The 15,842-nt window shown below is 49.1% G+C and overlaps 1 protein-coding gene across 3 annotated transcripts in view; it reads left to right on the top strand.

Annotated features, from left to right (window-relative positions):
- Window positions 1-7,130, top strand: part of ttc7b (tetratricopeptide repeat domain 7B) — a 55,332-nt gene extending 48,202 nt beyond the window's left edge. For all 3 annotated transcript variants that reach the window (XM_064323210.1, XM_064323193.1, XM_064323201.1), the window contains one exon: window positions 4,433-7,130. In XM_064323210.1, the coding sequence (XP_064179280.1) occupies window positions 4,433-4,654 (222 nt within the window). In that variant the 3' untranslated portion in view covers window positions 4,655-7,130. The remainder of the gene's footprint in view (window positions 1-4,432) is intronic.
- The last annotated feature ends 8,712 nt before the right edge of the window (window positions 7,131-15,842 follow it).

Raw genomic sequence — 15,842 nt, 5'->3', positions numbered from 1 at the left:
TCACAATCACTTTACATGTTGAACCAGCTCTATCTGCTGTTCCCATAGCCCTCATTCTATAGCCACCCTACCCATACATTGGGTCTTAGCCGCGCCCCCCCAATGAAGCCCAACTGTGTGGTCCGTCCCATTGGCCCGCCCAGGGTCTGCGCCCGTCGCATTAAATGGAGTGCGGAGCGGGAGAAACGGAGAGCGGGCGGAGTCCTGCGGTTCAGCCCGCCCGCCGCAGCGCCAGCCCCTTCCGCCGCACACGCCACCGTCGCCATCTCCGCCGCCCAGGCCTGAAAACCCGAGACCGGGCCACCGGCAAGCCCATTAGAGCGTTAGAAAGCAGAGGAGAGAGGCCGTAGATCAGAGGAGGTCCCAGGTGGGCGAATCCCGCGAGGCCAGCGGCCGCGGCGCTTAGTGGGCTGATCTCGGGGAAGAACAGGAAAGCCATTACCTCCTGAGCCGCCTCTAACCTCAGAGAAAGGCTAACCTGTTCCTGCTCCCGATTCACCCAGCCCCCTTCCACAGAGCCTGTGCTACGCTACGCTAACCGGCGCAGGGCGGAGGCAGGGGTGGGGATGAGGGGGAGGGAACGCGTGCGAAACGGCCGCTAGTGAGGAGACACGGCGGCTGCAGTCAGACGCATATGAGCGTTGTTTCAGTTTGGGTGGGGCGGCAGTGTAGTATAATGGGTAAGGAACTGGTCTTGTAACTTAAAGGACGCAGGTTTGATTCCCAGGTTGGGCTCTGCTGTTCTACCCTTGAACCAGGTGCTTACCCTGCAATGTAATGGCATTAATGGCATCCGCGCGCGGCGGTCCTGCAAGGACGCGGAACGCACCGCCGACGCGCCGAGCGGCGACCGTCGCTCTGACAGTGGTTGCTAGGCGTTGGGACGAGCCCAGGCGAGCATGTGGAGCGTGGGCGAACTGATGGCACCTGCTGTGATCTCAGCTGTAAGCTGTGATCCTGTGCTTACGTGTCTCTGAGCGCATGTATGTGTCTGTTTCACAGTGCGTGTCAGTGTGTGCATATGTGCATCCCTGCGTATGTGCTCGCCTTGCATATGCGTGTGTGTGTGTGTGTGTTTGTGTGCTCGTGTGTCTGTGGGTGTGATGGAGAGAAACAGAGAGAAAAAAGCCTTGAGCAGACGACACACTACATTCTCAGAATGTATATCTTCTTACAGTAATCTTCCCCAGTATCTGAAAGCCTAGAGCACACAGTGTGATTTTAGAAGGACTGGAAACGAGGGCTGTGCAAGCTGCCAGCGTGCCTCTCGCGCTCTCTCCGTCAGCTGCTGCAGAGTCACCGCGCGAGCTCGCGGTCCGGGAGCCACAGTGGGTGTCACCACCTCGGGATGTGGCGCGCTCGCCAGCGTGAGCGTTATCGGACTTGATGTTTTCTCCCCGGCGTGCTCCGTGGGCTTTAATAAAGTACGGAACAGAGCGTAATTGCCGGGTGCATTAAATCTCCCACCGCACTACCAGGGATTGTTTCTTTCCATCGGCCGCACTTCCGTCGCTGGCTGTGTCCGATCAGACGGTCAGTGAACCGAACGGGCGCCCGGGCTTAACTCCTCCACTTCCGTCCGGCCGCTCGCGTCCTCAGATCATCGCGTCTCTCCTCTGGCGCGGTCGTCTCCGTGCGTCTCGTTCATTACGGTGGTCCTGCGGGATACCGCTCTCGCTGGAAGCGTCCGCTGATCGCTCCGTCCCGTCGGCCGTTACCAGGCCTCCGTGAACGCGACGACCGCGCCACGAGGTTCCTGTGCTTTCTGAAATGTAAAAAAAAACAATCGCAGTCTGCTCGTGCTCAGAATAACAAGCGTAAATCACGAGACGCTGACACCACGCGGTGCATCTCTGATGAACCACTTCAGCCGGCAAACAACACGTTTCACCCCGATTCATGACCAGCTCCTGGCATCTCGCGAGCCTATTATTAGCCTAATCAGTCTGAATAAATTATACGCGCAGGGGATCGTGTGAATAATAGAAGCAAAACAGACAAGTAACGTAACATTAACGTATCACAAATACGGCAATGAAAATAACATAAAAGCAAAAATATAAAAATAAAAGCAAAACGGACAGTGAGAGACATGACAATGAAAACAAATCAACAAATAAGGAAGGGCTTATAACGAGTGGCATAAGAGAAAGGGTGAAGTAGTCTAAACGTGTGTACCCTGCGTTTCTGTGCCTGTGGAGGAGTGGAGAAGGGCTGTGTTGCGCTGAGAGAGCACGGTGCTGTAACTGCTTCAGTTCCCTCTCCCGCCACAGGGGCAGGCTCTCGGGGAGCTGGCTCGCTGCCGCGCTCCCGCGCGCTCGGCCACTGTTAAACCGAGTTTGCGATAATGCCGGGGTTAATCCTGCACGGTTCCGCCAGCGCCTCGCTTTTAATTATGTGGCCCCCCCGGCCGCCCCGTCACTCTTCCTGCGCGCCGTCCCCGGGGGAACCCCCCCTTTTGTTTCACAGCCTCCACCAATCTGCAGTGAATTTCCCCCACTGTCCCTCGGGGGCAGTGTGTTTCAGCAAACCCTGAGCTGGGTGTAATTAAGAGCGGCCCACGGGGAGCGTGCCCGGTAGCTCCTCCAATGCAGCCTGCTGAAGAAGGGAGTCTGGCGGGCTGTGAAACACCAGGGGGGTCGGGCTGGGGGGGAGGAGGGGGGGGATTATTTGTATTGTTTTTCCAGGAGACTAAAGGTCAGCTGGACTTTAAACTGTCGTTCCGCTACCCTATGACCTACGGTTCAGACTCCCTCTCAGATGTGCATTTCCACCTGCCTGGTTTACTGTCATTGTCGACAGTGTGCTTACCGACGCTATTGCTTTGTGTAGATGGGGTTCTCAGTATGGCCAGAAGACATGCTGGCCAAATTGCTGTATGGCTTATATGTTGCCGTATCAGCAATGGTAAGCATGCTTCAGCTTTGTAGCATCTGTTAGCAAGTCTGCAGCTGTTTCCTCATACCGTCCGGGGTCAGGCTGTATATTAAATGCAAGTCATGCATGAAACACATTAAATGTGTTAATGAAGCTGTTATGTAACATGTATGAAGGCCTTGAATTTACATGCAATATTCAGCCCCGTACATCTGGTTATTATGTTTGTGACCTTTTTTCGTGTAGTTTTTAAAGGCATTTTGCTGGCGTTCTCATCCGGAGCTACATACAAGCTGGCGTTCTTTTTGCATACGATCTATGCACACAACTGGATATTTGCTGAAGCAATTAGGTTAAGTACCTTGCTCAAGGGCACAACAGCAGCGATCCACCTCATAATCAAACCAACAGCCTCAGAGTTGCATTTCCAGTTCTTGAACCAATAAACCATTTTTTTTCCAGTACACCATTTTCTTTTTTCACACTTTGGTCTGGTCGTATTCAGCTGGTTAAAGTGCAGATCATCAGCAGTTGTTTTATCTCTGATGTGTGAAATGTAGCTAGCTGTTAGTGCAGTGAGTTCACTGGCAAAGCTGTGCTGGAAGCACATGCTCATTTCCTCCTATATGAACAGATGATCTGCATGTGTAGAGTTCAGGCGTTAGTCATTTATATCATCAGTGCTGTAAAGTAGAATATGGAAATGCAGCAGCCAGGGCCGTCATCACGACTGAGGGCGAACTTTAGTGCGGGGCAAGGCTTTGCCATCCGGAATTTACTGGAACTTTTGTGGAGCCAGACGCGCTGTCTCCAGCTAAGAAAGAGCCAGTGGAGCACAGCCTTATCGTTTTTTGGAAGGATACTGTGTTAGTGCCGCAGTGGGATACAGCAGAGCTAAGCACTGAAATTAAGTACATCATTTCACATCGCGGGGCATTTCTGCCTGAATCATCAACATCCAGAACACGGGCGCTTCCTTCTCTCCTGTCACAGGTGGAATTATGTTCATTTCGTAAGGGGGTCGTTCCTTTACTGTTGGCTTTCTAAGCTAGTTTGGGGTGTGGTTGACTGACAAATGCATCGTCATTGTTACTGCTTTTAAGTGAATTGTTTTTAGTAATTCATTTGAAGTCACAGTTTGCCCTAACCAGAACCCGGTTTTTTAAACACCTGTCAGTTGAGTAGTTTATTTCCTGTTTGTACTTCATTTTCTGTCTCTGCAACAAGCAGAGCTGTCACATGACATATTATGCATGTCCACCCACTGAAGACAAACACTTTATGATTCGCTGTCTCCTTCACTATGCATCTGATTGTGGACAGACACAGGAAGCTGTCTTTGGACAAAGTGTAAAATGTGTTTTCTTGTATTGATTAAGGCAAGGGTTGGCTTATTTGCCTTTTCTTGAGGAATTAAATCATCAGGCATTTTGTTGCAACAAATTAGCTTTTTAGTTAGGCTCTTGTGCTGACTTGCAGAGCAGGAACTGCAGTGTCAGAGTTGGAGTTGTTTCCTGTTGTGACCCTCTCTCCTCTTTGGTTGGGTATCTCTTAGGGCCTGATCCTGCACCAGCTGCAGCGCTACAGCCTGGCGGAGAAGATCCTGCGTGACGCGGTGCAGGTCAACTCCACGGCCCACGACGTGTGGAACAGCCTGGGGGAGGTGCTGCAGGCCCAGGGCAACGACGACGCCGCCACCGAGTGCTTCCTGACCGCCCTGGAGCTGGAGGCCAGCAGCCCCATCCTGCCCTTCACCATCATTCCCCGGGCCCTGTGACGGGCCCCCGGGGGAAGAGGGGGCCCCCTGGAGGAGAGAGGGGCCCCTGGAGGAAGCCCTGCCCTGTCACCCCCCCACACCCCTGTCATATTCTGTTTACTGGCCCCTGAGGGCGCTTGACCTTTTCACCAGTATTCCCCGTGCCCCGTGCCTTTCCCTCAGGGAACCGCTGCCCCCCTGCCTGCTCCTCGTGATTAGCCCCGCCCCCCTCCTCCCGGGGAAACCCCGCCCTCGCCCCCCTGCCCTGTGTCAGGGCTCTGGGGAAGCCCACCCTCTGTATCTCCACTGTAATGCGGTGTTATCGTCCCCACCAAACCGTCAGATCTCCCAGACATGCCAGAGGGGAAAAGACACACACAAACGCAGTTTCTGGTGTAACCTGACTCTGAATGTGGCTGTATCAACCCTCACCCCGTACCCTGTGTTCATGTGTCATTTCCTTGCTGTGGTCGTCTCCTCCTCCTGACTGCGTAAATTGTAAAATTAAGCTGTAACGGTTCACTTGGTAGCGATGAAGTGTACATGAGGGTTGTATGAAACAGAGACTGTGCCAAACAAAACCTTGAGATATTGATCTCTGTGTATGATATCAGTGACGACAGATTGATTATATAGATTTGGTCAATAGTTCAAACTCCAAATTGGGTTTGGGAAGTCTTTGCATTCCATATTATTATTTTTTCATTTTGCATTACTGTTAGTGTCCATTGTTTGTAGTGCAGAAAAGGAAGGGAGGATAAGCCATGATGAACTCCAGCTATTTTATGTCAGAAATGATCCAGGAGAAGTTCTATTCTATCTCCGTCAGGGAGGTTCAAAGGTGGAGAAAAGTTCCTGGTTACTGGCAAGTACCTGCACTGCAGTAGGGTTATTAGAGAAAATGGGGTTAATAGGTGGAGAAAAGTCACTGGCAAGTGTTTACCTTAAACACAGTAGGGTTATTAAAATTGGGGAGGAACTAGCAGAGTAACGAGCTTTAAAAAAAACTGGCATATAAAAGTGTTTTCTGGATCACGAAAGGAGCAGATGGTTCAACCACCACGTGGTCAACGCGCACGCGTCTTTAAAAGTAAAAAATATAGCACAACATAAGATGAGGAACACTGCTCTTTTTCAGGCTTGGTTCAGCTCGAGCAGCAGAATTGAAAGTGGCTGGCTCACCCCCAGCTGTGTCTCCCCCCTCACATTTACACTAATGCATCGGGTGGGACATTGTGCTGTGGGAACTGGCCTCATGGTCACATCTGTGTGTCTGTCTGTGTCGTCGTGTGTACGTCTGTGTGTGTGTGTGTGTGTGTGTGTGTGCATGTGCGTGCATGCATGTGCATGTGTGTGTACTGTATAATCACTCCCCCAGTTCTGTACTAATGCATTGCTTCTTTCTGTTGAAAGGTGGTAATGCTGATTATTTTTAACTTGACCAAGAGTGTTTGTGTGTCTGTCTGTCTTGTCTGTTTGTCTGTCTGCGTATGTGTGTCTGTGTCTGTCTGTGTGTGTGTGTGTCTGTGTCTGTCTGTCTGTTTGCATGTGTGTGTGTGTTTGTTTGTGTGTACCTCTGTGTCTCTTTCAGGGTCCCACTGCGTGTTTTGTGCCACCAGTATATTTGTTTAGAACTATATTAGCTTCACGCTAGGTAACTTGAAAGATGTGTATTTTGTGTGTGAAACTGCACTTTGCAGCTTTTACATTTGTATATTTTGTTAATGTGCCGCTTCAACAAAATGTGCGCCCTTCCATATATATATCTCACTTTACAAAATGTGCATCCGTCAGAATATATCTCACTTTACTGTAACTTAGTTCTTTTTTTTTTGTCATTGCCATTGTTTTTGTCTAGACACAATGCAGATTTAACTGGGAACTGGGTTGACGCCATGTTTGGTATTTAATACACTTGGTTCAGCAGAAAAACAGTGCAAACCGTTTTATAAATTAAAGTTTTAACAAAAGAAAATCATTAGCTCTCAAAAGTAAATGCCAAAAACAGTGATCCTTAAAGATAGCCTATGTTGTTTCTGTGAATAGTTTTTTTTTTCATATTACCTTGGAAGTGAGTTTGATTATAATTGCAGATTATTATTTCAAATCGATTATTAGATGTATGTTATTTTAGTAAATTATATTTTACAGTGGATTATGTTACTGAGATGTTACAGAGCTACAATATTTATATTTTGTCATGGAGTAGTTCTTACTTGAATTGAAAACAGAAATGAATTAGCCTGTTTCAGTTTAAATGTTGTCATTTCAGAGGGTATGTGGCTGGTTACCTTTTTTCATGTTCTGATTGTTGGATCTGTACGTAGTATCCCTTGCTCTACCTTTCAATTGTCAGTATGCCAAGACATCCATTGCATTTTAATGTGTCCATACAACAGAGATGAAATGGAGATGCGTACAGTCGATTCAGCACAGATCTGATATTTATCCCACTGGAGAATGTATTATGATGTCAATAAAAAGTGATTGGAATAGACTTTGCTTGTTGAGTAATAAATATCACTTGCGAACCGTTTGTGCAGTTTGAAGTCGGCGCTAAGGGATTTTCCTCAGTGTCCGTGTCATTTTGCACTTTGCGCTTCGCAGATTGTGGGGGTCTCTGTTGTCATATCCAGCCAAAGCGCTGGTTCTTACGTGACAGTTTTCGTCTTCGTGGGATGTCCCTGATTTGCGAGTGGGTACAGTGTTTTGAAACGATCGGTGATCGATCGGAGAATTCCAGAAATCAAACGCGAATAAACAAACAAACGGAGAAACAGCAGCCCGGGAAAGAGAAAAGAAAAATTAATGATTTAGGACCAGTAAAACAAAGGCTGACAAACCAAGCAGGAGGGAGTAAAGCTTTTCAGACTAGTTAATGCACTAAGCCCTGCCTTAAACAAATGAAAGCGCCTTGGCATATCTCTGAGCTCTCGGTAAATCACAGAGGGATGCGGAAACGGTGTTCCGTAATTGAAAATTTATAGAACTGATTTAGCGGGAGGTTATTAAGAATATTGAGACTGCTGCGGCAGAGCCTGCCGTTATTAAGACAGGGCGTCCCTGATAGAGCGCTGCCTCCTCTCCTGTCTGCTAGTTGTCATGCAGCAGGAGCGGTGTAGCAGTGCAGCATTGTGTCGCTCTGGAGGGGGCCAGACTCAGAGCCAGACCGCTGATGCTTCCTCCTCACCCTGACGCAACTAACTATCGTCCTGTAATCATCTTTCTGTGTCTAACCCTTTATTCCCCTCCTGAAAAACACTTGGACACTTGTCAGGGGTTGTTGTCCTTCAGAAGGAGACTCGCCATGAAAGTGGTTTTTCTCAGTAGCCGAGAGACACAATCCTTTTCCCTCATAAATTTTGGCAATACTTTTGTACTGGATGCCTCCATATGAGGGCAACCATGTTATGACTGGGGCATCAGTGTACTAGAATAAAATTGGGCTTGTACCCAAAACGTTGCAGGTAAAACTGCTGTTGTACCCTTGAGAAAGGTGCCTAACCTGCATTGCTTCAGTATATGTCCAACTGCATGAATGGCTACTATGCAAAAATGCAAAATCTGTGTATGTCACCAGTCTTCCCATTCTGACTGGGAATCCTTGAGATACTTGTTTTTAACTACATATTTGGTTTTCCATTTATGCAATAAGAGGTTGTAAACGCAGGCATTGAGCATTCTCACAAGAGTGCTGTACGGTCTTGCCCTGGCATTTTTAAGGCATGTTTAGACGTGCACGCTCGCACGCATGACTGTACACACCCCTGATCTTCCCCCGGTGTGGTTCTGGGTTTGTGTGAGTTGTTAGGACATCTTTGTGTGAAAACCAGTTGGAAACTAGGCCTTGGGATTGTGGACCCAGAACAGCCTGCACTGCACTGTCCTCATTTGACTGACTCACGTGTTCCTCTGAACGTGACACGCCCCTGCTGCTCCTCTTTCGACGGCGCTGTCAGGGGGACGCTCCTGTCCCGCTGTTCTCCCTCAGCTTCTCCTGCTCCGGAACGTTCTCTCGAGGAAATCACACCAAGGATCCGATCTATTACAGGCAGTCCTAATGATATCCATCTGTCTCTCTCTTTTCTCCCCCTCCTCAATGCTTGGTCATTGATCCTGCTGGTTAGAGCATGTATGGGATTCCAGGCACAGGCAAATTAACCCACTGCATGCCTCACTCACCGCCCCAAGGTAAATGCCGTGTGAGGTCAGTGATTCCAATTTCACAGTTTTGGTGGTGGTTGTTGTTTTCTTGACTGTGCTGATCATCTTTGTACAGCTCTTTGGACCACGTTCTTGGCCTTTGCGAAGAGGTATTTCACAAAGCGGGATAAATCAATTATCCGGCTATAAATCAGAAATACATTTCGGTGAATTCAATTAGATGAAATCCTCAAGTTTTTTTTCATAAATATTGATTAAAGTTAGCCGGCTAGCTCCGTAATCCCTCTGTGTGAAATATAGCCCTAATTTATATTAGGTAGATGAGACGGGCAGTGCATGATGGATGGGGAGTGAGACAGGTCACTGGGATACGTGCCCCTCTTGCACCTGTCATCCCATGCAGCTATGACTAATAAATACTGACTGCGGCGGGTCAGAGTCCGCCTCCGCCCTGCTCTCCTCCGGCGGCTTCTCTTCTGCTTGTGCGTTTCCGTCAGCTGCTGCCCTGCTCTCCTCCACCCTGCCTCTGCTCTCCTCCACCCTGCCTCTGCTCTCCTCCACCCTGCCTCTGCTCTCCTCCGCCCTGACTCTGCTCTCCTCCACCCTGCCTCTGCTCTTTTCCACCCTGCCTCTGCTCTCCTCCGCCCTGACTCTGCTCTCCTCCACCCTGCCTCTGCTCTCCTCTGCCCTGCCTCTGCTGTCCTCCGCCCTGCCTCTGCTCTCCCCACCCTGCTCCTGCTCTCCTCCACCCTGCCTATGATCTCCTCTGCCCTGACTCTGCTCTCCTCCACCCTGCCTCTGCTCTCCTCCACCCTGACTCTGCTCTCCTCCACCCTGCCTCTGCTCTCCTCCACCCTGCCTCTGCTCTCCTCCACCCTGCCTCTGCTCTCCTCCACCCTGACTCTGCTCTCCTCCGCCCTGCCTCTGCTCTCCTCCACCCTGACTCTACTCTCCTCCAGCCTGCCTCTACTCTCCTCCACCCTGCCTCTGCTCTCCTCCACCCTGACTCTACTCTCCTCCACCCTGCCTCTGCTCTCCTCCACCCTGCCTCTACTCTCCTCCACCCTGACTCTACTCTCCTCCACCCTGACTCTGCTCTCCTCCACCCTGCCTCTACTCTCCTCCACCCTGCCTCTACTCTCCTCCACCCTGCCTCTGCTCTCCTCCACCCTGACTCTGCTCTCCTCCGCCCTGCCTCTGCTCTCCTCCACCCTGACTCTACTCTCCTCCAGCCTGCCTCTACTCTCCTCCACCCTGCCTCTGCTCTCCTCCACCCTGACTCTACTCTCCTCCACCCTGCCTCTGCTCTCCTCCACCCTGCCTCTGCTCTCCTCCACCCTGCCTCTACTCTCCTCCACCCTGACTCTACTCTCCTCCACCCTGCCTCTGCTCTCCTCCACCCTGCCTCTACTCTCCTCCACCCTGCCTCTGCGCACACGCTAATGCGGCAGACTGTTCCTCACCAGCGGCGCTCCCGAGCAGCCTGGTCTCCCACACGAGGCCGGCCAATTATAGCTCTGCGCCGCTGAATCGGGTTAGCGCTGACACCGTGTCAGACTGGTCCCAAGCCAGGCCTTTTAGAGGGGTGCATTAGGAGACCAAAAGAGAAGGATGCCAGTTGCATTTTTTACCTTCAAGTTCCAGAAACTGCACTAACGTCAGTACACTTTACTTTGCATCATGTATATGTTTAGCCCTGGTAACCCTTACTTTCTCAATTTAAAAAATCAATAGTTTTTTCATTGGAGAGTCTGATGAATCTGTATAGTAGGCTGACTTTAGTCAGGTCCAGACAGAGGCAAAAAAAAACATATCTGTGCTCAGAGCATGTCTTTGTGTGTTTAAAAATTGCTTTTGAGCACTTTCGATGTGCAACACAAGAAACTGTCAAATTGAGAGTTCTGTTCTGTCATCAAGCGTGTGATGGGGTCCCTGGGGGGGCCCTGACTGAAATTTATAATTCAGAAGTCCTCTCTACTTGAATGGCAGCATATGCAGGGTCCTAAGGGACCTGCCTTCCAGTTAACAACCCCCACTGAACAGTGTTAGGCTTCCCTTTTTTGTTCTCGGGTATTGTACGAGATGCAAAAATGATTTGACACAGGGACAGAACTCAGAGTCAGAACCGCCCTCAGCTTAACAGGATGTGGTGTACACCGTGTTCGGCTTGGCTTGGTTTGGCTTGGCTTGGTTTGGCTGCTATCTGAATAACTTTCTCCAGACACAGCTGAGCCTATATGACCTTTCCTTTTCCTATTCTCCACATTCTTTCTGTACATAATATGGTGTAGTCTATAAAGATTTGTGACACGGGGTGTCTCGTGGTGTAGCCTGTACAGCACTATCCACATACTCATTGTGAGCCGTGGCGTTGGCGGTTTGAGTCTGACCGCGCAAACTTTGTTGCACATCCTTCCCTTTTTCTTCTGCATTCTTCCTGTCTCTCTACACTGTCCTATCCAAGAAAGCTAAAAAATATATGTATTTTGAAAGATTTGGGACAGATTTTATTTCTACCAGTGAACGACCATTGCTGATTGAATATTCTGCTGTTTGTTTTGTCTCTGTCTTCGTGGGTCAGGTCAAGGTCTGAGCTGTTACTCTCGTTTTCCTCTGTGTATTACTGACCCCATTGTACTCATGGATTCTGCACAGATGGTGCACTGTAGAGAAAGGTGCATTGCAGTGCCTACACTGGTTTGAGGAGGGGAAAAAACCTCACTGAATAAATAATTAACATTAGCAAGCTGGCCACTTTGAAAATGTATTACTGACACACAATTATGGAAGCAATCTGACTGCTTGTGAAATATTCAAAAGGCATCAAGCTTGTTGAAAATCTCTCTCTCTCTCTCTCTCTCTCTCTCTATCTCACACACACACACACGCACACACACAAATATAGACACACAGTCCATTTCCCTAACCTGCATCAATTCTGCAGTACTGTCATGGCAACCCAAAACCCTCTGCCATAACAGAGGAATGCTGCTGTATGAGTTCGCAGAGCACAGACTCCTATACTGGAATCAGTGCCATGCCTACACAGTGAGTTAGCAGAGCACAGACTCCTATACTGGAATCAGTGCCATGCCCCCACAGTGAGTTAGCAGAGCACAGACTCCTATACTGGAATCAGTGCCATGCCCCCCACAGTGAGTTGACAAAAATATCTACCTGGGCCTTTTATTTATTGATGTCTTACTACCAGTACAGGGTAAATCCAGTTTCTTTCTTCTTTGCATAATAATAATAATAATAAATGGTTTATACATTGCTACTTTCAGATCAAACCTAAAGCACTGAAACAGTTTTAATGGTAACAAGATACTCAACCATAAAAAATTGCAAGTGAAAGAAAGCGTAATGATTTTCAGAGTGAAGGAGAAAAGGGCTTGGTTCGTGGAATTTTTAATGTGCAAAACTGTAAACAGGGCAAATTTATCGAAGCGAGTTTCTTCCTTCTGATTGCATTAGCGTCTCGCTGCTGTTGCTCCATGCCGGTGCATGCCAAAGACTACAGGGCCTCCTCAGCGCAGGGCAGTCACAGACACTGCAGCGCAGGCTTACATAACCTGCTAACTGACAGACACCCCCCCACACACAAACACTGCGCTGCACAGAATAACAAGAGCAATTCTCTCCTTCACTGCAGCACAGCTCAAACTCAAAGACTCGATTTGTAAATGTTATTAAAAAAAAGGGGGGGATATTTTTAGGGGGGAAAAAAAGCAAACAGAAAAAATAGAGCGCAGCTCTCGGACGAGGAAAATCCTTCCCGCCAACGGTAAACACGCAGCAGCTGTCAGCGGCGAGAGGCTTGCTCTGCCCGCCGGGCTCCGCCCACTGCTGCTCCTGTTACGTAAGGTCCAGCGTGTTCCGTCCCTTTCATTCCAGGCCCGGAGACCGCGAGGAGAGCGGCGATCTCCGGGCGTCTGTGGAGCCCTGCGTTCACCTGGAGCCTGTTCCGTACGAGCCTCCTAGCGCCCTTGCCCTCACGGCTTCTCAAAAGGCTGGAAAAGCCCTTCCAAGCGTCTGCCTTATTTGGAAAAAAAACAATCATGTCAGAAACAAGATTCTGCCATGTTCTGATGCGTGCTCCCAGTTCCTTGTTTTTACCAAGTTTACTCAACTAACATTTGATTCAGTCGTGGGAATGAGAGACTGAGAGCAGGCTTGTGATTTTTTTGTCATTGCATAATAAGCTTGAAGGGCAGTCGCTCCTCAAGCATGTCTCTCTTCAAGCCTTCTATGAGGGTAGTTTCTTTGTCCTGTTTGCAGGAAATATGCCTAACTGTGATATGTATTCTGGCTATTGATGTTCCTTAGATTAAGGGGCTTTTTTGGACACGCACCAGGGGGTGCTTGTTTGGTTTGCTGCTGAACTGAGAATCATCCAGTGGTTTTGCCTTTTGCAGGTATCTGTGGCTTCAGATTTTTATTTTATTTGTTTGTTTAGTTTTTTCCTCCAAGCTTGGTTTAAGGCTTTTTCTCCAGTACTTTCTGATAACTGTCTCAACACTAGAGCCCATGAGCATTAGCGTGAACATAAACGCGCACACGACTCCATTTTCCTCCCCTGACGATAACAGAAAAGCGTCCAGCTGTGAGGAGCACACCTGGCTGCTCTGCAGGTATCGTGGCGCGTTATCCCGATGAGGCAGTTGACACTGACGGTGACGGCCTGCAGAGCGCCAGCATGGAGCCCTCCCCGTCAGACCGCGGCATTCGGAGGGAATGCGGATCAATATATCTCCCGGCAGATTCTGACAGCCGGTTTCACGGAGTGCAGACAGGGAGTTTTATCACGGCGCAGAATTCCGGCTGTAAATCCCCCCCGCCCCCCTGGTGCAGCCGCTGCAAGCCCAATTCACTGTTCTCCAAATTCCACCCCTGGGAGGGGAGGGGGGGGGGGACAGAGACGAGAGATTTGAGGCAAAAAGACTGTCATCGCAAAACGGCTAAATTTGTTGAGAATTTTTGCCCAGAATCCAGGAAATAAAACATCACAGCGGCAGAAAAGCAACCCTGCAATATTTATATATTCCGCTTTCAATTCTTTGCTGGTACAGAGCTGTCATCCATGGTTATTACAACAAGAAATGCACCTATTGTTCTTCTTCAGACTATTCCCATAATGCCTCTGTGTGTGACACCACAACATCAGATAAAGGAATAAGTCAAAACGCTCTAAATGGGATCTCTATGCAAGTAATCACAATGAATGTCACATGCTTTATGCCAGACTTTTTTTCACAGGCCCTTCAAAAGGTAGCTTACTTTGTTTCAGAATGAGAGATAACTCACACACAGAAACCTGACTGTCAGTGAAAAGATAAAACTGGCGTATTAACAGGGCCCTCCAGACTTTTTGGTTTTTACAGGAGTTTCACAGCATCTGTTTACTGCAGCGCTAGAGAAGCCGTGCCCTGTGTGTTTCTCATCTCCTGGCCAGTACACAGCAACAGTATCATAGCGACACGGTGTGCTAGACGGAGGCTAATGAGCTGCACCTGGGAGGCCTTGTGTTTAAGGGTCATTCAATGGGCAGCAGTGCGGGGGCAGTGCTGGAGTTCCATTCTGTTTTTGGCTGTGAGGGGAAAAGAGGGGGGAAAAAAACGGACCGAAAATCTTTGTTCTGATAAAACACCATATCCTAACGACGGAGGTGACCCAAGAATAAACTGCAGTGGATATTTATAGAACCTCTCTCAGTTTCTGTTTCTCTGTGGGATCTACTCGGCATTTGGATCCTGAGGTGTGGTGGTCCCCGAGCTTACGGAGCTGGGGTCAGCAAATACATTGTGACATACGTTTTTTTTTTTGGCAGTGACCTCTCCAAAGAAAGGGTCACACAAATATGAAAATCAACTGAATGGAACTTCTTCTAGGCGGCCTCTTCAAGAAATCATTTTTCTATCTGGAACTCCATAATCACCCTTGAACAATTTCCTCTGTGTGTGTGTGTGTATGTATACATGTGTGTAAACATGTGACTTCTGCCCAGTGTGTTCCCCTCAGCTGACAGAAAGAGAAATAAGTCCATCATCTGAACCACTTTACGCTTTCGTTTGGTTTAGAGTGATATCGGCCCCTGTGTGAAAATAGGAGCTCTGTGCTGAGGGAAGCACACGTTGTACACAACCCAAAGGAGGAATACTCTCAGGAAGTCCCTAGGGGTCTGCAAAGGGAGAAACAAAAACGCTTTGCTTTATTTTTCATCACGCAGACACAGAGAGAAGACGAGCAAGGCTGGCAGTGGGGTGCATGAACTTCTCTTGCCCTGCAATTGGCTTCCCTGGCCTCCCCGGTGGAGGCCCACGCGGAGCGCTGAGGTGTCTGCCGCTTGTCAGCGGATGATCAGCCTGCCGTCGAGGGCCCCGACGCTCATTGTGGTCCGCGGCGCTGTGATAGCTCCCATTAGCGGGTCTTCATCAGAGCCGTAATGAATGGTTTATTAGGCCGGGTGGCCACGTCCTGGGTTACACGCAGGGGAGCTGCTGTAATTGGGCCGCAGTAACGGGATCCCGAATGGCCGCGCTCAGGTTTCCTGGCTCTGCGGTGCGTGGACGGGGTTTTGACGTGTACACCAGCCTTCCCAGTATCAGCAGCGTGTACAGTCCTCAAAGTGAAACACCCCATTAAATTCGCCTAACCTGGCTCTGAAGGTAGTTCTTCGCAAGAAGCACCAAAAAATGAAGACTGCAGGAACACATGCTTTCACACTGACGAGGTGCCCTGTACAAAAAGCCCAGGCCTCATTATTCCACCAGAGCAAGTCAAAAAGCAACAGAAAAAGCAAAAATGCAAATGATAATCTGCTGTTACAAATACATAACTAAATGGGGGTCACAATGGGATTATTATAGTTTTGTGCACACTTGAGTAGACCATTCAAGACAGCCTTTCAGCTGCAATAGAGCTCTCCCAGTGCCTTGGAGTTTGCGGTGAATTGCCATTCTCTGAATGGCTCTGCCATGGGAACCGTGTTCCCTCTGTAAGCACGCCCCATTCTGATTGCTGTGATTACACGGGGCTGTAATTT

Source organism: Anguilla rostrata, chromosome 1 (assembly GCF_018555375.3).
Source record: "Anguilla rostrata isolate EN2019 chromosome 1, ASM1855537v3, whole genome shotgun sequence".
Lineage (NCBI taxonomy): Eukaryota > Metazoa > Chordata > Actinopteri > Anguilliformes > Anguillidae > Anguilla > Anguilla rostrata.
The sequence above is the reverse complement of the archived record's forward strand: the minus strand, read 5'-3'. Positions and strand labels throughout refer to the sequence as shown.